Source organism: Varanus komodoensis, unplaced genomic scaffold, assembly GCF_004798865.1.
Source record: "Varanus komodoensis strain SLA01 unplaced genomic scaffold, ASM479886v1 scaffold4, whole genome shotgun sequence".
Taxonomy (NCBI): domain Eukaryota; kingdom Metazoa; phylum Chordata; class Lepidosauria; order Squamata; family Varanidae; genus Varanus; species Varanus komodoensis.
Genome location: NW_025335941.1, coordinates 52,550,168 through 52,573,084, shown reverse-complemented (window position 1 = coordinate 52,573,084; position 22,917 = coordinate 52,550,168). Strand labels below are relative to the sequence as shown.

At 38.4% G+C, this 22,917-nt stretch overlaps 1 protein-coding gene across 2 annotated transcripts in view; it reads left to right on the top strand.

The window, feature by feature from the left end:
- DYNC2H1 (dynein cytoplasmic 2 heavy chain 1) overlaps positions 1-22,917 on the top strand; it is a 183,776-nt gene that overhangs the window by 43,028 nt on the left and 117,831 nt on the right. For both annotated transcript variants that reach the window (XM_044442351.1, XM_044442350.1), the window contains 15 exons: positions 743-858; positions 2,625-2,824; positions 3,188-3,452; positions 4,349-4,556; positions 6,005-6,134; positions 7,272-7,427; positions 8,495-8,754; positions 10,965-11,211; positions 13,331-13,482; positions 14,503-14,647; positions 18,542-18,644; positions 19,499-19,666; positions 19,755-19,885; positions 21,088-21,336; positions 22,618-22,726. In XM_044442351.1, the coding sequence (XP_044298286.1) occupies positions 743-858; positions 2,625-2,824; positions 3,188-3,452; positions 4,349-4,556; positions 6,005-6,134; positions 7,272-7,427; positions 8,495-8,754; positions 10,965-11,211; positions 13,331-13,482; positions 14,503-14,647; positions 18,542-18,644; positions 19,499-19,666; positions 19,755-19,885; positions 21,088-21,336; positions 22,618-22,726 (2,639 nt within the window). The remainder of the gene's footprint in view (positions 1-742; positions 859-2,624; positions 2,825-3,187; positions 3,453-4,348; positions 4,557-6,004; positions 6,135-7,271; positions 7,428-8,494; positions 8,755-10,964; positions 11,212-13,330; positions 13,483-14,502; positions 14,648-18,541; positions 18,645-19,498; positions 19,667-19,754; positions 19,886-21,087; positions 21,337-22,617; positions 22,727-22,917) is intronic.

Here is a 22,917-nt window from a genome sequence, read left to right as displayed (position 1 = left end):
AAACATTTTGCCAGGCAGAGTGAGGAGGGATGGCAAGGTCTGTGAAAGTGCCAGTGGAAGCTTTTTAGCCATTTTAATAGTTTGGTTTTCCAACCACAGGTTTTTTACCGCAACCTGTTAAGAGCCTGTTGAGTGAAGCAACAAACTAGGACTAAACAAAGATACTGGGTTGGACATAACTATAAAGCACTATTAATGTAGGCTAGGGTTCACAAGCCAAGATTTGGAAGTTAAGATTCACAAGCCAGCTTTAAATTATGATAAAGGATGTTTTCAGATTATGGTTTGTTGTCCCTAAAGCAATCATTGTTTGTGAGCCTAGTTGGATTTGAATGTGCATACAAGGCATAATTAAGCATAGCATAGTACAGGGTAGGCAACCTTTTTCCCTGAAAGCCATATATGGAGGTTGGTTGGTGGTTAGGGGCCACTTACAGTGGGCATGGCTGAAACTGCAGGTGGCTGGCTAGCATAAACACCCTAATTATGGGCGGGGGGATTCATTGGGGGGATGGGAATTGGGGACCCACTGGACCACACTAAAGTCCTTCTGGGGCTGTTTGTGGCCTGTGTATCCCTCATGCTTTATAGCACTGCATCCAAACTAGGTACCTGGGTGTCTATGCCCCTATCTGTCCATTGCATGCTTTGATTTTCTTCACAAGTTTTAAAAGGAATTATTCTTTATTGCCAGAAAGATATAAAGAGAAAACATTAAAATAAAACTATTTTTAAAATTTAGGGAGCTCTTAACACCTCAGCAGCACTATGATTGGGGTTTGCGAGCATTGAAGACTGTTCTGAGGGGATGTGGGAATCTTCTTCGACAGCTGAAAAAAAATGGAATGAAAGAGAAAGGTAAAAAAGATTTTACAAAGGTTTTGTCTTTCTTGGTGTCTGTTGGAGTAAATACTAATCACTAGTTCATGGAAATCTGGCAATCTAGTGGATTCTGGTCATCCTATGATAAAGGCGTTTCTCATGAATTACATATGCTACATTGTAGCTGGGAGTGTTTTGTTGTAGGTATTTCTAATTGGGTGGTTCCTAAAATATGTTGCTTTTCAGAGAAGATCTGTGTAGCATCATTCACTTAAAATTGATCCCTGCCAAACAGCCATCTAGCCAGTAGGGGTAGAAGCCATTTCTGTTCTTTGCTTTTTGGTAATACTTGTAATTCCTAGTTAATGACTGAAGAACCTACTTGCCTCAAACAACAAATAAAATTGGATTCTGCTTTTGGTAACATAATGCCAAGATTGTTGCAGAACCCTACAGACTTTTTCAGCAAAAATAGGATGTTGATTTTCTGGTGGCTTCCTATGCATTCTTACAGATAGTGAACAGTTTTTTCTTTGAGGTAACAGTCTTGCAGGTTTTCATTAAAAATAGTTATTCTGTATCAGGACTTATGCTTATCAACTTATTCATAAAGGATCTGGAATTAGGAGTGAGCAGTGAAGTAGCAAAGTTTGTTGGTGACATCAAATTATTTAGAGTGGCTAAAATGAAGAGCTCTAAAAGGATCTGTCAGAATTGGGAGAATGGTCTTCAAATGGCAAATTTAGTTCAGTTTAGGCAAGTGTGAAGTAATGCACTTTGGGGCCAAGAGTCCCAACTTCAAGTTTAACCTGATGGGATCTGAGCTAGCAGTGATTGATCAAGAAATAGGTCTTGGGGTAGCTGAAAATGTTAACTCACTGTATAGCTGCTGTGAAAAGGGCAGCCTCAATGTTAAGCACAATTAGGAAAAGAATTGAAACTAAAACTATCAATATCATATGGTGTTATACAAATCTGTGATCTGACAGTACTTAGAATACAGTGTACAGGTTTGGCCAACACACCTAAAAGTTGAAAAAGGTGCCAAAAGGACTATGATCAAGGGACTATAATAACTCCCTATGGTGAAATGTTACAACATCTGGTATTATTTAGCTTAGAAAAATGGTAAGTAATAAGATAGAGATGCACAGAAATATGCTTGGTGTGGATAAAGTGGGGAGAAGCATTTTTATCCCATTCTCATAATACTAAAACCTGGGATCATCACACAAAACTGATTGGTTTGATACAAGGAAGTACAACTTCACACAGTGCATAGTTAAATTATGACATTCACATGCAAAGATATAGTAATGGACACCAGTTCAGAGGGCTTTAAAAGGTGATTGAACAAATTGATGGAGAAGAAAGCTATCGGTTGCTGCTAATCCTAATGGCAAAGTGCTACCTCCAGTGTCAGAGACAATATGTCTAGGTACAACAGTGTGGGAAGGTACCATTGCACTCATGCCCTGCTTGTGGGTTTTCTGTGGGCGGCTGGTTGGCCACTTGTTTGAACAGAGTCCTGGACTCTGATCCAGTATGGCTGTTCTTATGTCCTTAAGAATATATTTTTCCTCTTGGATTGTTATCCTTTGACAATGCTCTGACTGATGTTATTGTACTTTCATTATAATTTGCTTATTATCCTTTGTCACTGAATTCGCATTTGAAACCTGAGTCATAGCAAATCTTTGGAGACTGCCATTCTTTTGTTATACTAGAAATCAAGCTGATGTACGTGTATTATAGCTTCAAGCAAAAAATAAACTGTATAATCTGTCTTTTCTCCCATACAGTTAATGAAAGCCATATTGTGGTCCAAGCTTTGCGACTTAATACCATGTCAAAGCTTACATTTGCAGATTGTGCACGGTTTGATGCATTGGCTAAAGATGTCTTTCCTGGTATAGACTTTAAGGATGTAGATTATGCTGAGTTGAACAATGCTTTACAAGAAGTCTTTGAAGAAGCCAATTTAGAAATCATACCTACCCAGGTAAATATCACGTATAACATAGCTAATACTGACTACTGTGAGTTGATCTTTCTGTATAAATACCGAAAGCAAAATGAAAGAGAACAAAAGGTAAAATCTTCCCATAAGCAAGTTTCATTAATTATTGTGGCAAAACTGTAAGATCAAAGACAAAATAATCAACTCATTCATTGTGGATGGTTAATGAGTAGAATTATATACCCTGACACAAAATTGTTCTGTAAAATTTAGGGACACTCAAAGTGGTTCTTGTTCTTACCTGGTAACTAAATTCCTGAAAACATCTGTTAAGTTCTGCTTATTAAGGTGAGGGAGAATGTATAAGCTTATAACTGTGCTTTATACTTTTTATATTCTGTAAAGATCAAGAAGGTTTTGGAATTATATGAGCAACTACGTCAGAGAATGGGAGTAGTGATTGTAGGCCCAAGTGGTGCAGGTAAATCAACCCTCTGGCGAATGTTGAGAGCTGCACTTGGGAAAGTTGGCAAAGTAGTAAAGCAATACACTATGAACCCCAAAGCTATGCCTCGCCGTCAGTTGCTAGGCCACATTGATATGGATACAAGAGAGTGGTCAGATGGTGTGCTTACGAACAGTGCTCGGCAAGTGGTACGAGAACCACCAGGTATGTCTGTGAATTAAAGCTCTTAATATTCTTAAATAAAGAACCTTGCTTTTTTGTTACTGTGCATGTATAGTCAGATGTATGTATATATGTATGTATGTATGTATGTATTTATTTAAAACATTTCTATGCTGCCCCATTCGCCGAAACCTCGGGGCGGCTCACAACATAAATTAAAATATAATACATTAAAAATATGAAACAAATTAACAATATAAAAGGTAAGTGAGGAGTAAGGCAAGAGGAACGCAAGGAGACCGACTTCCACACTCCACGCGCCCTTGTGTCGTTAGAGAGCGCAAACCCGAAATCTAAGCCAACCATCCCTTGCGGTGCTTAAGATTTCAGAAGGAGGGAGTGGAAGACCGGATACCAGAGAGGTCCCAGTAGCCTCTCTCTGTGTGTGATACTATAACAGAAAGCGTATGTCCTGTTATACTAGCTATTAATTCCAGTTAAACTTGCATAGAATTGCAATCTTAAGAAAAAGTGCTATTTTATGTTTGTGACCATAAGAATGTACTTTTTGTCTTCATTATGATAATAACTTTCTATAAAAAAGTTAGAACTCTTCATTGCCACAATAAAGGCTCTGAAAGTGCCATTATCTAGTAAATAACAAGTGTAAAGTTGAAAGTGAACAATAAAAATCTCAGCATTGTAATAAAGTAGAAAACAATATAAATTTTAAAAATCTTTGCGGAGCATATCAATCTGGTTCATCTTTCCTTTGTTCATACAAATGGTTGAATACATTAGAATTGTACTTTGTTGCAAGAATCATACTTGTGCATGCCTGTATTCAAGTGTTAAAGTAAATCTAATATGCATTTGTAGTGAAGAGCAGTTAGCTCTTTAACTAGTTTGAGAGAGAGTTTTTTTTTAATTGTGAACAGATGTTACTTCATGGATAATCTGTGATGGAGACATAGATCCTGAATGGATCGAGTCTTTAAATTCTGTCCTTGATGATAACCGTCTACTCACTATGCCCAGTGGAGAAAGAATTCAGTTTGGCCCAAATGTTAACTTTGTGTTTGAAACCCATGACTTGAGTTGTGCTTCTCCTGCCACAATATCGCGAATGGGGATGATCTTCCTAAGGTAATTTGATATTTGACATAGCTGTGTATTGGAGTTGTTTATAGCAGATATCTAGCTGCATGAGTTACAGTACAATGGAAGGGATTTCTGATTTCCACTTGTTTAGGGAACGGCAACAATCAAATGACACTGCTTCCTCAAAATTATACTGCTGAAATAGAAAAAGCTTGGATTAACCAAGAATAGAATTTTCTAGGGAAGGGCTGCTCAACCTTACTTGAAGAATATTCCTCGACTTAGAATTCCTTAATTCTAAGAGTACATCATTTGCTTCTTTCTCTGATTGTTGGATCTTGGTGTTCTAGTAAAAGCACAAGAGAGTTCTACAATCCTGAAGTCAATCCAAGCCTGTTTTACAGTGATTACATATGCTAAGGAAGGCTGAAGTTTAAATTTGATTTTTTAAAGTTTATTTTAACTGGCCTTTGTTGCTTTCTTGTCTGTCTTCACTGCTTTCTGATTTCATTTGAAAAGTAATTAAGATTTTATGAGTATAAAGCCTTTCCACTAATAATCTTGCTATTGACAGGCTCAGTGAATATACAAAATTAGTGATCTCTCTGTATTGCACTACTTAAAGCAAAGTGAGGGAGTTGTCAAAATACAGCTGGAGTATGATTTCTGTGCTTTTGAAACAACTGTAACTAGTACAGAATCCTTCAAATTACATTATATAATGTGTATAATTTAATCCAGAATTTGTGTATTAACATTCCTGTATGAATCTTTAAGCTTTCTCTTATACTTCTGTTTTTTCATGTAATTCTTATGTGCCGTGAACTTATGTGGATAGAATTATACATCTAAAACTAAGAAAATAAGTGGAATTTTCAGTTTATTTACCTTCTGAAAGGTAAATAAAGCCAGTGGTATCTAAGAATGTAAAATGGTAAAGGAATTGTCCAGCTGCCTTATTTAATGGTCCAACTGTAAAGTTCAGTAACTTAACACCACTGATCTCTTCTGAGGTGCTGCCTTGAAAAGCTCTAACTCCCAATTTTGAGGTGGGGAGGTGCTTAGATTCAATCTATGTGTACCCTCCTTGAGCTTCTAAAATTATAAGCAGCATTTTTGGGGAACTAGTCATCAAGCAAAGCTGGTGTATAGTTTCTGCTGTAGATTCCTGGACTTAGATCAGGTGGTGAGGTGATCTGAGTAGAATAAAGGCTGATGTAACTATAGTCACTAGTTCACAAAGTATTGATATTGCGCTTGATGTAGTTTGCATACTCCTGGTATTTACTTAACTGCTTGTGAAGAATATATATTCTGGCTTTTCTCTGCTGTGCTGTCATGGCTGCAAACCTATATACACTTACATGAAGGGAAGTCTCCTCTAACACAGTTAAATATGCATAGGATGAGATCTCTAGTCCATGATGTTTGTGTCCATATAAGGAGTGGCAAAATTTGTTGTTGTTTTTAATGTGGGGAATATCTTATTCTAGTGATGAAGATACTGATCTTAATTCACTAATAAAATCTTGGTTAAGAAACCAACCTGAAGAATACAGGCAAAATCTTGAAAACTGGATTGGAGATTATTTTGAGAAAGCTTTAAACTGGGTTGTGAAACAGGTAAGTTTATTTAGAAGTTTGTTTTCTATGTGGGATTAGACTACTTTGCAATCTTTTTTTATTCTAAGGTGTTAAATATTTGTTGGAAATTAATATCCATTGGCTATAATACTTGGAAAGCTTGAAGTACAAATCTCCCAGGTGCTATAAACTGCCTACTTCATTGGTTAATCCATTGCCTGCTGTAGACTACAGCTCAGCTGAGGAGGTAAAACATGAGACAGCCAATTTAGATTCTGGGTAGATTAGATTCAAGACCATGGCAAATACTGCAGTTACTAGCCAGAGACTTTAGTTCAATTTCAGAACTAAATCACACAGCTAAAGTACAGATAAGTTGCTCCAGCACCTACAAACTGTAACTGTTTTATAGGATGTCCAGGAGAGTCTTTCTGGAAGCTAAACTCACTGAATTACTGTCTGTTAAATGGCCAGTTCCCTTCTCTATAGTCTCTGACATGTCCTGGAGATGAATCTTGGAGGAATGGATTGAGGAATGCTCCTAAAGATATTCCTGCTCACTAGAGGAGTCTGAAATCCATTCCTCAGAAGTACTTCTCAAGGATTCACTGAACAGGATGCCGGCTCCAAAGCAGAGGACTTCAGATTGACTTTTTGGTTCTGATGTCATCTTGGACTCACTGTTGATAGAGACATCAATCTTTAAGGGTTTGAAGATCTGGGCCATGATATAAACTTGTTTATTTGAAATATTGATGCATTTAAAATATCACTAAATATACAGCTTTTTCCCCCTCTGCTGAATGTTTTAAATTCATTCATGATGCTTTATTTCATCACTGTGTCCAGTAACTCAGGTGAGACTTAGAAGCAGAAAGAGGGAATAATTTAGTTCCTTTATATCTGCATCCCCCTTCTTTGTCATTTGTTCTTCACTCTCACTGCTGTGGAATTTCTGAATTCTGCCTCCTTGAAAACTGAGGGGATGTACCTATTGTATAGATACTAAAACAAATATTAAGACAGCAGATTTAATATGTGCTAACTGTTAGGGTTGATCTTCTAGCAGTAACTATCATGAAAATTAAATAATATGTTATATCTACTTTGTCTACTTATTGAAATAATGCTGGAAACTGTGTTAAAGCTTGATTACTGCATCACTCTATTTTACAGAATGATTATGTGATAGAAACAAGCTTGGTTGGAACAGTGATGAATGGGTTATCTCATCTCCATGGGTGCACTGAACGTGGACAGTTTATAATTAGCCTGATAAGAGGACTTGGTGGAAATCTCAACATGAAATCACGACAGGAATTTACAAAAGAGGTCATTATTTTGAAAACAAAATTATTTACTCTTTTAGTAGTTTCAGTGTATGTGCAGTATATAAACAATATTTATGGTATGAATAATGTGTGTGTGGAGGGAAGAGGAAAGGAGAGGGGAGAATCTACAGTGTCTTTCAGATGGGAAATACGAGGGGTTTTCAAAAAGTTTCCATACTTATATTTTTCACTGGAAATGGGGAGGGTGGGAGGAGTAGTAATTGGTTGTGTCTGAGAGTGTCTTGTGACTAGTCTGGCAAGCTGGCTGCCCTTGCAGTTTAGTATAAGAGTTGTCACACTGTGGTGAAGATGGCTGTGAAACTTATAAATTGCACCAAAAAATGTGGAAACTTTTTGAAGACCCTTCGTAATATCCCCTATCTGCACTGAACAATAGATACTGGTAATTGCATATCTTTGTTTTCTCTGTGTAGTTGTAATTGCTTTTCTTCTTCCTACCTGAAGGAAAAAAAATGAGATTTGCACATGCAGAAAACAATTCACTTGTACAAGATTTTTTCTGCATGCCTAAGTACATGAGGATTTGCATAAATTTTATGCTTTTAGTTTCAAAATGTATTAATTCTATGGTAGAAGCATAAAAGGTTACTGAGAGATTGGGCAAAAGAAGCAGTGGTGAAACCATATTGCCAAATTAATAAGAATATGAGTATCAGAATTTTGTGTTTTATTTAGTAGAAGAGTTAGTGGATTGGATCCAACTTAACAACACTTCAGCCCCAGTGAAATCAGTGGAGCAAATTAGTAGGACTGAAGTGAGATCTAGTCTGTATTTAAACCAGTGTAGTTGAAGGAAGCATGCTTTACAGATCTGTAGATACTACATTAGGAGAGAATTTGCTGAAGTCTGGGTAGAGAACACCACTGCTGGCTGAATCTAAGTTTCTATAATGTTTGAGAAGCATATTGGGTATATAAGAATAAATTTATTAACATTTATATAAATGCTGTATAATGTATATTTATTTATAATTATGTTTGTTACTTTAAGGATTGTATTGTTATAACATTTTAATTTTAGATCCTTTAAAATATATACATTTTAAGGTTTTTACTTGGGCACGAGTGTCTCTGCCAAATCCCAACAAACTGCTGGATACCTATTACGACCCAGATACTGAATGTCTAATATCCTACCAGCTGAAAAAACCTGAAAAACTGACTGCTGATGATTTTAGCAATATTCGGACTCTTCCAGTTATTCAAACACCAGATATGCAAAGAGGTTTAGATTACTTTAAACCTTGGCTAGGCTTTGATACTAAGCAACCATTTCTTCTTGTTGGACCTGAAGGATGTGGAAAAGGGTAAGGCATTTTATTTTCATGCCAGCTATGATATTGAAGTAATTCCATTAGTAGAAATGATGTTTATAATACTGTTACCTGAAAATCATGTCCTCTGCCAGCAGAAGTTCCACAATCTAAAATGCAGGGGCAGCATGAGTGGATGTCTTCTATTCCATTACTTTATTCCAAAGCTTCATTAACTAGTTCTCTCATCTATATTTTAGGCTAAGATAATTTCTATAATTAATACACAGTTTTTAGTTAATGTGTATATTTTCCCCTTCTGTATTACTGAAATGCATGTACACATCGACCGAACACTGCCAAAAAACAAGGCAAGGGGAAAGTTTTTTTTCCTGCGGCTTTTCCCTGTTATGCATGCTCACTCCTGCATCGTACTAACGGCAAGGGGGCAGGGCCAAGGGGTAAGGGGATGAGGTTGAATCTTGGTTTGAACTCTAATTCTGTGCTGTTATCGAGTGGTCTTCAGCTCTGTCTTGCTGCACAGTAGTGAGTTCACTAAGGAAGGAGAGGATTTAGATCAGATGTGATTTGGGTAGACAAGAAAGAGCTCAGAAAAGGAATGTAATGCAAGAACATTCATGTAGGTATTACATGAAGGTATTAAGGTATTAATAAAAAAGACAGTATATTTTGGCATCACAATTTACCCTTGATTGGGGGAGGATTATATTCTTTTCTATTAATTAAAATCCAAAGAATCCTACAGAATTTGAACTATTTTTCATTCTTAGTTCATAATTGCATTATATTTAATACTTTTGAAAAAATGTGTGCATGCTCAGAGATTTTCATTTATTTTCTGATCAATACACATATTTTCGTCTTACATGACAGGGACAGATAGTTTTGTTAAGTTCTGTACAGCTTTTTAAATTTGCATCTTTTCATCTTTTACAGACTAGTTTGCCTTACGTCCATTGTAGGAAAAACAATGCTCATAATAGAGAGAGATCTAGTGATGCTAGACAGGGAAGGGAGGCTGGCAGCCATACAACACGGCTTCCACAAAAACAGGTCCTGCCAGACAAACCTTGTGGAATCCTATGACAAGGTTTCGAGATGGCTAGATGGAGGGGATGCAGTGGGTGTGGTTTACGACAAAGTACCCCATGATATCCTGGTTGAGAAACTGAGGAGTTTTGGGATACACCAAAGCACTGTCCGATGGATTAGGGCATGGTTGACCAACCAAAAGCAGAAGGAAACCATTAGTGGGGAATCATTGGGATGGCGGCCAGTGACAAGCAGGGTCCCCCAGGGCTCTGTCCTAGGGCCGATCCTGTTTAATCTTTTCATAAATGACATGGAAGAATGGGTGAACAGTTCGCTGATCAAATTCGCTGAAGATACCTAAAATTGGGGCAGTAGCCACAACTGAGGAGCAGGTACTCCAGATCCAAAAGGATCTGGACAGACTATGGAAGTGGGCAGGAGACAACTTATGTGGATAAGTGCAAGGTCTTGCACTTGGGGCATAGGAGTAGGTGTCATTAGTACAGGTTAGGGGACAAGTGTCTGGAGAGCAGCACTTGTGAAAGGGACCTTGGGGTACTGGTTGACTGCAGGCAAAACATGAGTCAGCAGTGTGTTGTGGTGGTCAAGAGGGCGAACACCATCCTTGGTTGCATAGCCAGAAGTGTGGCTTCTAGATCGGGAGAGGTATTACTACCACACTATACAACTCTTTTGTGCCCGCAACTGGAGTATTGTGCTCAGTTTTGGGCCCCTCATTACGGAAAGGATATAGCCAGGTTAGAGTCAGTGCAGCATAGGGCCACAAGGTTGGTGGCTGGTTTGCAGAGGATGGGGTATGAGGCGAGACTGAGGGAACTGGGTCTCTTCAGCCTGGAGAAGAGGAGACTCAGAGGGGATATGTTGGTGACATACAGGTGAGGAGATGTCACATGGAGATGGGTAGAGACCTGTTCTCCCCTGCAGAGGAAGGCAGGACACACTCCAATGGAGCAAAGCTCAGGGAACCAAGGTTCAGTTTGGATGCCAGGAAGCATTTCCTGACAGTTAGGACCCCGAGGGTGTGGAATGGGCTTCCACGAGAGGTCGTTGAGGCCCCATCAGTGAGGGTGTTCAAAGATAGGCTGGACATGCACATGGTGGGCATGTCGTGAGTGCAGCCGGCTGGAGCTGGGGGTCAGACTAGATGGCCCGGGAGACCCCTTCTGACTCGCTCTGTTTCTGTATTTTAGAATGCTACTCCGTTATGCCTTTTCTCAGCTTCGATCCACTCAAATTGCTACAGTTCACTGCAGTGCACAGACTACATCTCGGCATCTTCTACAAAAATTGAGTCAGACATGCTTGGTGATCAGCACGAATACTGGACGGGTGTATAGACCAAAGGATTGTGAAAGGCTGGTGTTATACCTAAAGGATATCAATTTGCCAAAACCTGATAAATGGGGCACTAGCACGCTTGTGGCTTTCCTGCAGCAGGTGAATAAAATTAACTCTTGAATTTCCTAAATGGTTACTTGTCCCAACTATACAGAGGAATACCTGCAGTTCATTCTTATTGTTGTCTGTTGAGTCACATTCAGTCAGTCAGTCAGTCAGTCATTCATTCATTCATAACAAAACCATAAAATACAACATTAGAAGACATAATATTATATTTTTAAAAGTTTAAAGCTACAGTATAAAAGCAAAACAAAATCTAGCAGCAGAGTAAAGATTTGAAAAATAGTAACAAAGTGTAGTAACAAAGTTAACAGCACCAGAAATTTAAAAAATAAAATGCTGTGGAAAAGAAATTTTTACTTGGTACTAAAAAAAGTACCTGGAGTGTCACAAAGAAAAGACCTCCTTATTAGCTATATGCTTTATTCTTTTTTGTGGAGTACCCTAAGAAGAATGACTGAAGGATGGTCTTAAGGCCCAGGCAAGTATTTATGTAGGAAGAGATGTTCCTTCAGGTATCCTGGCTCAAAGCCATCTAGAGCTTTGAAAGTTAATACCAGCACTTTGAATTAGATCCAGTATCAGACTGGAGTGTATTAGTATTATTATTATAGCATTATATTCTACTTTTTTTTCCTCTTGTGAGAAACCCAAGGCTTACATAGTCCCCCTCAATTCCCTTTTATCCTCACAGGATAGACTGAGCTGGGAGTGAGCAACTGGTTCAGATGCACCCAGGGAGCTTCCTGGTTGAGTGTGGACTAGAACCCAGATCTCCCGGGTCCCCAGTATAAACACCAAATCCCACTGGCTCTCATAGATCAGTTCAGTGTAGATCAGAAAGCACTGCCACAGTACATTAATATGGGCCAATCCTCATTTACAGTCTTGCTGTCCTATTTTGGATGAGCTGAAATTCTAGACCACATATAACACATTGCAGTGATCAGGATGAGAGGTTAACAGAGCATGACTAACTGTAGCCTTGTTATCTCTGTCTACATAAGGATGTAATTGATGTAAACCAAAGTCACTCAGGAACTCATGCCAAACCTCCATACTCCTTGCCAGAAATACAAATTATGTAATATATGAAACACAGAGTTCAATTCACATATTAGCAAGAATAGGCAAGAGGAGCAAAGATGCATAAAATTTAATTCAATAAAGTACAGACTAATGCAGATCTTTGGTTTCAGTATTGTAGAAAATTAATCAAAACAATGAAGCCCATCTTCACGTTAGCTTTTCAGTATTATCTTATGCAAGACCTAGAGGTTTGAATCTGATAATTGGATATGGAAAAACTCCATGTTGTGACATTCTGCTAGCACTATAACAACATGTTATATTTATGGTTTTTGTGAATTCACTTTGCTGAGATTGGATATTTTTCTGGAATTTAATTTCTGGCAGAATTTGGCAGTTAAGTGTGTTGCACTAAGAACTCAAGATCACAGGAGAGCTCAAATAGGGCAATGAAGTCACAAGATCTCATACAATACTAATTTAGGTTGTAATTCTAGTCAAATCAGTCTGAGTAAGCCCCACTGAGTTTAGTTGGGCTTACTTTTAAGTAAACATGAGTTGCCAAATATTAATAGTTATTCATTATATTTATATCTTCTCTTTTTTTCCTTTCAAGGAACTCAGAGTGGTTTATACCATTCTCTTTCTCTCCACCTTATTCTCACAAGAACTCCATGCAGTAGGTTGGGCTGTGAGTCTATGACTGACCCAAAGTCACCTAGTAAGCCCCATGGCTGAGTGGGGACTGGAACCCAGAGCACCTGAGTCCCAGTCCTACACTGTTAACCACTGGCCTTCCATCTCTAATATTCCACGATAAAAGTTTATCTTGCACCCTGTCATACTTCACAGAATAGAGGTATGGTTTGTCACCGACTTTCTGTAGTGATTAGCTTTGTTATTTGTACAAAGCATGGTTTTTATTCTACCACATAGCAGGGGTGGGGAACCTGTGGCTCTTGAGAAGTTGTTGGACCGTCTCTCACATTATCTCTCATGTTGGAGAGCCACAGGTTCACCATTCCTGCCACAGTGCACTTATTGTAAAGTCCCAGTAGTGCTTCAACGTTGATAATTAGTTCTCATTGTATGTGCTTATTTTAAGTCTTACGGTTTTCTCTGCAAGGTGCTGACATATCAGGGATTTTATGATGAAAATCTTGAATGGGTTGGGTTAGAAAACATCCAAATAGTGGCTTCTATGTCTGCTGGAGGAACTCTGGGAAGACATAAACTCACATCTAGGTTTACTTCTATTGTTCGCCTTTGTGCAATTGAGTGAGTATCTTCTTGAATATTTCATATTTTTTCTTTATATTTTGACTTTGTCACAGGTTATCTTTACTGTTGCAATTTTATTTCACTCCTTTACTTATCTGTATTCCCTATTTCCTATAGCTGAAGGAATGTATGCTAGATTTAGTGTCTTGTCTAGTTTTCCCTGAGCCCCTATTTTCGAATAAGCACACACAAACCTCAACCATACATTTGATAACTGTCATTTGGGCCTGTGTGTGTGTTTTAAACAGGTGATGAACTAGTGACAGCCCCTTCAATATGGGACTTTGGAGGGGATGTCAGTTTGGAGATTGCTGTTCACAATCTGCATGTGTGGTTTTTTGGGGGGTGGGGGGAAGAGGAAAATGCTGTGTTAAGCCAAAAAGGGGTTCTGATTGTTTTGGGAAAAGGAGATAAAGTCATTTTGGTTGACAAGTCCCATGGGATACCAGCTGAATGACCAAAGGGGGGTGGGTACTGGGAGAACAACCCATAGCTCTATCATCTGTTGGGTGCACCATGGGTTATTTGCAGAACACTCAACACACTCTGGCTTATTGACAGGATGGGTGTGTATGATGTGAAAATGCACTCTTTATCTGTAAAGAATTGTAATATATTGTCCAAAGATCTGATATGGGAAATTAGTTTTATATGATGCTAAATTATTTCTACTGCTTTATGCTTTTTCTGCTATTATTATTACTACTACTACTACTATCCCATAGCCCATAGGGCTCTCTGGGCAGCTTACAGTAGAACAAGAAAATACATATACAATACAATAATTTATAAGTTATGATAAAATAATGTTTGGCTACTAGTTAAAAAAATGAAGAATTTTAGATAGTGTAGTATTATTAAACAAACACTAGTGTAGTCTTTCAATGCTAATCTTTAACTAAGCCAAACTACATTTCATTTTGGTCTGTTTAGCTCAAGTGGTGATAGTTGTCATTACACAAATAAATCTAATGTAATAGTGAACATTAAATTGATTTTTATACTTCCATTTTCTAGTTATCCAGAAAGAGATCAGCTGCAAACCATTTATACTGCATATTTGGAACCTGTTCTACACAAGAACTTAAAGAAGCATCCTGCTTGGGGATCCTTAGCAAAAATACATCAATTGGCAGGATCTATGGTTCAAGTATATGAACAGGTATAAATGATTTAATCACTGTTCTAATGACTTCAGATCAATTTTACTGTATTTGCTGTTGGTTCCAGTGTTGCTGCATTCTTAATTTGTGCTGTCTGTTCTGCATTCTGTAACTAAGGAGAGAACATGGTGGTAAAACTAGCTTCTGTAGCCCAAATTTTTGTCAAAACTGTTCAAAATTGTAGGGAGGGTTCTTTTAGAAAAGATATTGTTAAGCTCATTGTTACTAATACTTTGTTGCTATGTCTTCTCTTGAGGAAGAAATGTACACATGTGGACATGTACATAGTCCATCAAAATTTGGAATACTTGCAGGTAGCCTGGAAACTCAACCAGCAACATATTTGATGGGCTCTGTTTTTCTCCTGGTTAATATTGTGGCACCTACATCCCTGGTTCCCAGAATAAGCAAGGAGATGCCTTGCCCCATAAACCTTAATATGCTAGCCCCAAGATGAAGGAACCTGCGTTCACAGTGCTAGGCTAGGAAATTTTCCCTGCTGTTCTTGAGCTGACTTTTCCTACAAATCAAACCTATGTCTGTAACAGACTGAAAACCCATTTATAAGAACCTGACTTCAAGAACCAGAGTGTTCCGGGACAGTGAAAACATATCCTTTTTTGCTCTTAGAATACTGTGCCATCAGAACAGTCTTTATGTTCCACCTGGAATCATGCAGGCTGAGATATCGCAACAATAACATGGCATTGATAAAATATTCATGGCCTGGAAAAAGTCATCAGAGATACATTTTTCTTCCTCTCTCATAACCTTCCCTAGAAATATAGACATCTCTCTCTCTCTCTCTCCTTGGTAGCGCACCTCTCTCTCGCCTTTGCAGCGCACAGACTGGCCCAGCAAAACCTCGGGCGAGTCATGGCTAATGAATCATGGCTCGTGATGTGACCGGCTGGGGCCGCTGCTCCTTTGCAGCATGCACATGCCTGCTGTGTGTGCTGTTATCTGATGCTTGGCTGCTGGGGGGTTCTGGGATGACTTGGCTCAAGTACTGACAGAGACGGCACTACATGCCCGCTGTAGCGTGTGTGCCATAGGTTCACCACCACTGCTCCAATCATATACCTTGCTGCGCTCTCCTAACCCTAAAATAGGGGTCAAATATTTTGAAAAAGCTATCCTTGAGGAGCTTTTTCTGCACAGCTCAACATTTCTGCCCATTCTAGATATATTCGAAAAATCAAAAGCATGCTGGGACACCTTGTTTTTTTAACCCTAAGCCTATCCTGTTGCACACCCCAACCCTAATATAGGGCAAATGTTCCACTGAAAAGAGGATGATTTTGAAAAGCCTTCCCTGAGGCGCTTTTTCTCTGCAGCTCAACATTTCTGGCCATTATAGACACATTACAACCATCAAAATCCCGCCAGGACACCTCCTTTTTCCAACCCTAACCCTACCCTGGTGCACAACCCTAACCCTAATATAGGGCAAACTCTCCATTGAAATGAGGGCGATTTTGGAAATGCCTTCCTTGAGGAGATTTTTCAGTGCAGCTCAGCATTTCTGCCCATTCTAAACACATTGCAGCCATCCATATCCCAGCAGGAGACCTCCTTTTTCTAACCCTAACCCTACCCTGGTGCACTCCCCTAACCCTAATATTGGGCAAAAGTTCCATAGAAAAGAGGGCGATTTTGAAAGAGCCTTTCTTGAGGAGCTTTTGCTGCGCAGCTCAAGATTTCTGCCCATTCTGGACACATTCCTACCTTCCAAATCCTGCCAGGATCCCTTGTTTTTTTTTTTTACTCTTACCCTACCCTGGTGCAGTCCCCTAACCGTAATATAGGGCAGAAGTTTCATTGAGAAGAGGGCGATTTTGGAAATGCCTTCCTTGAGGAGCTTTTTCTGCACAGCTCAACATTTCTGGCCCTTCTAAACACATTCCAGCCGTCCAAAACCTGCCAGGACACCTCCCTTTTCCATCCACAACCCTATCTTGGTGCACAACCCTAGCCCTAATATAGGGCAAATGATCCTTTGAAAAGAGGGTGATTTTGGAAATGCCTTCCTTGAGGAGCTTTTTCTGCACAGTTTAACATTTCAGTCCATTCAGAAAACATTCCAGCCATCAAAACCCCGCAGGACGCCTCCTTTTTCCAACCCTAACCCTACCCTGGTGCAAAACCCTACCCCTAATATAGGGCAAAAGTTCCATAGAAAAGAGGGCAATTTTGGAAATGCCTTCCTTGAGGAGCTTTTTCTGTACATCTCAACATTTCTGCCCATTCTAGACACATTCCAGCCATCAAAATCCCACGAGGGCACCTCCGTGTTCCAGCAATAATCCTACCCTCGTGCACTCCCCAACCCTAATATAGGGCAAAACTTCCATTGAAAAGAGTGCGATTTTGAAAAAGTCTTCCTTGAGGAGCTTTTTCTGCACAGCTCAACATTTTTGCCCATTCTAAACACGTTCCATTCATTGAAATCCCGCCAGGACACCTCCTTTTTCAAACCCTAACTCTCCCGTTGTGCACAGCCCTAACCCTAATATAGGGCAAAACTTCCATAGAAAAGAGGGCAATTTTGAAAAAGCCTTCCTTGAGGAGCTTTTTCTGCACAGCTTAACATTTCTGGCCATTCTGAACACATTCCAGCCATCAAAATCCCACCAGGACACCTCTTGTTTCTAACCCCAACCCTACCCTGCCGCACACCCCACCCCATGAACCTTTCAAGGAGAAGTCTGTAGAACGTTCTTTCTGTAAATTTGATTTGTAATGTTTGGGAATCCTGTAAATGTGTGTACATTTGTCATTTTGATACCTTGTAAATATTGGATGGTGTACTTTTCTATTTTTGTAACGTTGCACTTTTTGTGCCTTTTGTAACTTTTGTAGTATGTTTTTATTTAAATAAAAAATTTCAACCTAAAAAAAAAAAATCAACCTAATATTGGGCAAAAGTTCCATAGAAACGAGGGCGATTTTGAAAAAGCCTTTCTTGAGGAACTTTTGTTGCGCAGCTCAACATTTCTGCCCATTCTAGACACATTCCTACCTTCCAAATCCTGCCACGATCTCTTGCCTTTTTTACTCTTACCCTACCCTGGTGCACACCCCATCCCCAATATAGGGCAGAAGTTCCATTGAAAAGAGGGTGATTGTGAAATAGCCTTTTTTGAGGAGCTTTTTCTACCGAGCACAACATTTCTGCCTTTTCTAAACATATCCCAACCATCAAAATCTTGCCAGGACACCTCGTTTTTCTAACCCCAACCCAGTGATGGTGAACCTTTTAAAGAACGTGTGTCCAACCTGTAATCCGGAACCCACTATTTTTTTGAAATTTCCAACACTGCAGGAAAACCTGACAAATGGGGTTTTAGTTTAATAAAAACAACTCACAGCCAGTCCAAGCAGATATCTTTATTGGCAGCACAGTGACCGGCCATGCGAACACTTCAATGAGTCACAGTTAATGAGTTGTGGCTTGTGGCATCATTGCCTGGCGTCACTACTCCTTTCTGAGCATGTGCATGCGCAGGTCCCATATGTTTACTGTTATCTGATGCTCGGCTGCTGGGGCAATGCTGTGGTGACTTGGCTCGCATGCCAACAGAGAGGCTCTGCATGCCTGCTGCGGCACGTGTGGCATAGGTTCGCCACCACTTATATATATTATATCTTATAGTATGATAATATGCTGCATGGCATTTGTTTTGTTTGTTCAGTAATGGTACAATAAAGCTGCTGCAGGGAATAGGTTTAAGGGAAATCAGTAAGACTTACTTTTGATTAAACATGTACAGGGTTGCTCTGCATGTAAATGAGCACACATAGGTTTGCAGGAGAATGTTGAAAACTACCTCATTACATTATTTAAATGAAAGCTAGGTTTTAAAATGTGCTGACATCATCTGTATTTCCAGGTTAGAGCCAAGTTCACAGTTGATGATTACAGCCACTACCTCTTTACACCCTGCATTCTTACTCAATGGGTTCTAGGCTTGTTCAGATATGATTTAACAGGAGGTGAGTAATCCTGGCATATTCTGTATAACAAAGCATCTAAACTTGTTTCTTCTTAGAATTCTAGTTACAAAGCTGGTTTTTTCAGATTCCCTGCAGATGTCTCTTGCATACTTTGAACCTTTATATGGGAGGAGGGAGTTAGATAAAGAAGAAAAAGAAGAATCTGTAACACAATACTGCACTCTGGTGTGCTCCTGTTGACCAGTGTATTCAAACACACCCTCAATGATATTGCGTTGCATTGCATTGCATTGCATTGCATTGCATTGCATTCCATTCCATTCCATTCCATTCCATTCCTATTCCTCTGGTTGTCTGTTTCCCCCAAGGCAATAATAAGCAGTTAATGCCCAGTTCGTGGTCAGACATCACTGTGCTGGTTTTGGAAGTCCTCCCCTGATTAGTTAGGGTGTCTCTCTGTCTGCCTGTCTGTGTCTGTCTGTCTGTCCGTCTTTGCACTTCTGCTATTTCCTGGGTGGTGGTGCTTATATATGATGTACTTTGTGTCCTTCAGGATCACAGTCCTGTGCATGTTCAAGCAGAAAAAATCCTAAGCCCCCCACCTGGTAGATAGATGCTGGGAACTGTAGGATTTTTCTTTTATGTGTAAACATGTATAGGATTGTGCCCTAAGTGGCTAATGAAGAGTTACATTTCATTATGTGTCTAGAATTCTATAATTAGAATGACTTTGTTTCATATATCTCCTTGATATTTTTCCTCTGCTGCATCTTGATGGCCTCCTTGTGGTATGTAGCATGACTTTTTCCTTTAATTTTGTCTGAACGGTAAAATAAGGATTTTAATTTCTGCAATTTGTAATTTTGTATACAAATTTCTGATGTACTTCATAGGGACATCAACACACACGGTAGATACTGTCTTGGAAATTGTTGCTTATGAAGCATGCCGTCTCTTCCGTGACAAAATTGTTGGAACCAAGGAACTTCATGTCTTTGATAATATTCTAATGAAAGTTTTTCAAGGAGACTGGGGATCTGATATTTTAGACAACATGATAGGTAAAATGAAAATTACATGGATTTTTCTGTTTTTCATCATTGTTGTATCAAAATCTAAATTGTGACATGACTCATTATGTTTCCACAGATAGTTTCTATGTAACTTGGGGAGCTCATCATGACCTAGGAACCATTATGGCTCCAGGACAGACCCTACCACCCCATGGAAGGCCACTGGGAAAACTTAACTCAGCAGACTTAAAGGATATTATTAGAAAGGTATATCAAACAGATGGATATATTAAAGTTACATTTAGATTAATACAGTTCACCTAAGACCAGTGGATTAAGAAGATCCAAATTCTGATTACAGAATAAGATGTATGAATCTAGTGCATTTCATATAATTTCCTCTTTCTAAGACTCAGGTTTTCCAATACTTGGTTTATTAGTAGGTGGAAAAATGAAAAGAGGAGGAAATGGCAACAGTAGGTAGAAATTTAGTAGACTTAGAAGGGTGAGAAATTATATCGATAGAAGTGAGATCAGGAAGTGTGTAGGAAACAAAAGTTCCATCCCTGGCCAGTTGAAATGTAATCCAGCCCCTGTTTGGCTTTTGAGACTTTTGTAGACACTATCTACAGACTTTGAAAACATTCTTCATTACAAAGCCCAGGCATTTTAACAACTTTTAATTTTAAATTTATTTTAATTTATTTAATGTTAATGGTGTACATAGTTGTTCTTTAACTTGCTATATTTATCATTGTTAAGAGAATGCTATGTTGTTGTTGTTCTATTATGATTTTTTGTATGAGGTTTTATTGTTTTACTGTTTTTAAGAAGTATGTTTTTGATTACTGTTGTCAGCAACCTAGAGATCCCTGTAGAGATAGTTGGCGGCATACACGTGTCAAAATAAACAAACAAATAAAATGTTCCCTAAATCATGACTCCATCATCTAGTGATGACTTTTATGTGTTAAGAGGTTATCAGATGGCTTAACATTTGCTGACTTAATGTGTGGACAGGCTGCATAGAAAAGAATTGATTCCAGGTTGTTGTGAGTTAAAATAAAGTGTAACTCTAGCATTTGATCTTTGATGTACATTTCACATATGTTTCACCACTTGATAGAATACTTATTAAGTGATGGATACGCATTTACGTACCAGACCATATCTTTTTCCATTCCCAGTTAGGAAGAACCAAGCATAGCTTCTGTGTCACAATAGTTTTGGAGCTACAGCCATAGATCTCAGAAATTCAAACATTATTTTCCCTGAAAATAACAAGAGAAAAGAATCCTCAGACTTTAGGAAGTCTAGAATATGATTTTGTAATTTCTGATTTTTGGTTACTATGTTTTAAGAACCAGCAGGTCATAATAGGTAAAATTAAAGCCATTAGATTGTTTACTGAATTCTTGTCTTGTACTGTACTTCATCCACATTTGTTTACTTGTGTTTTCCTTCCTTAGGGTATTATTCACTATGGACGGGATAACCATGAAATAGAAATTTTGCTTTTCCCAGAAGTCCTTGATTATATGTCTAGAGTTGACAGAGTACTGAGTTTTCCTGGAGGATCACTTCTGTTAGCAGGCCATAGTGGAGTGGGTCGTCGAACTGTTACATCGTTAGTCAGTCATATGCATGGAGCTTTTCTGATTACACCCAAAATTTCCAGAGGCTATGAAATGAAGCAGTTCAAAAATGATCTGAAACATGTAAGTTGTAATATATGCTACTTGTGCTTTTCAGGTTTGCTTCCCAAGATGAATAATGTCACAAATGAAATATTACAAAATACATCATTATCATTACATTTATTTATATCCCACCTATTTCCAGTATTGAGACTCAAGGTGGCTCACAATATTAAAAACTTAATTACAAGACTAATGGAAATATACAACAGTTAAAATGTAATTAAATTAGAAAAGTAGGAAAAGTAAAGAAAAAAATTACTCAGATTAAAAACACCAGAAACAAAGTAAAGCTGGTTCAGCACAGTCTCACAGGCAGGTAAGGATATCATGTTTGATGGTATTGAAGGTTGCTTATAGGTCCAACACAACTAACAGGAACAGTTACTTGAGACTAGTTCTTTCTTGTCTAACCTCTTTTGAAACATGTATTGAACTATGGAGATGATAGTATCACTAGAAACTTATCAGCTGTTTCATTTACTTCGCATTGTAAACCTACATTTCCTGAAAATATTTTGAGTTCTTCTATATTTTTACCACCCTATCAGTAATTTATAAAGCTGAACATATTAACTTCAGCTGAATCATATTTATTTTTAAATACTGTCTGTTTATTTAATTGGAAATATTTATCTAAAGCAACTTAGTTCCGCCTCATATGTGGTTAGAAGCATAATGTACAAGATAGTAGATTGCAGCTGTATATAGATGATTGAAGTTGTATGTGTTCAGGGATTCAGATTTTTGGTCACCTGTGGCATAGCTGCTCAACCCTTCTGTGTATGCATGCCTGATTGTTGTACATATCTAGACATATTTGTATAGGGATTTGTTCACCTAACGCCCATAGCCTGTCTGGCCAGCTGCATAGTATGTGTGCTCCAATTTCGTGCTGAATGTGGTTGAACTTGAGAAGTATTGCACTCTGACAAATCTGACAGCCTGATCAACATTCATTGGGTGGAAGGACAGGGCAGTGCAATTGCTCTTCTTTGCAAATAACCTTCAACAATCTGTATATATCTTCTGAGCTATGATAGCAGCGTATAAATTGAAATAATAAATAAATAAATATGGTATAGCTTTCCTCCCAGGTGTTTAAGAGAATGTATGATAGCTGAACTGACGTTTGGAAGAAAGGCCTCAGTTTTCTTTTTTCATTTTTCTCATGCATATTAAGTATTCAGTGTCGTTTATCTTGCAACCAAAGTCTTGCCATAAATTGCTATATTTCACTGTACAAAGCTATTAGATTTGTATGAATTTGTACTCTGTCTTAAATTAAATGAATTTCTGCAGGTGATGCAGCTTGCGGGCATTGAAGCTCAGCACATTGTATTGTTGCTTGAAGACTATCAATTTGTCCAGTCCACATTTCTGGAGATGATCAATAGCTTATTATCATCAGGTGAGAAGAACATACTAGATTTATTTATTATATTTTTATACTACCCAATAGCCAAGCTCTCTGGGCACTTCAGAACAATTTTTAAAAAATGTAATGGTCTACAATAAGAGCAGAATCTCAACTTGTTATTTAATGTGTGATGGCTATTGAAGATTTCCATAGACTCTGGATTCCAAGTTGTACTACTTAGT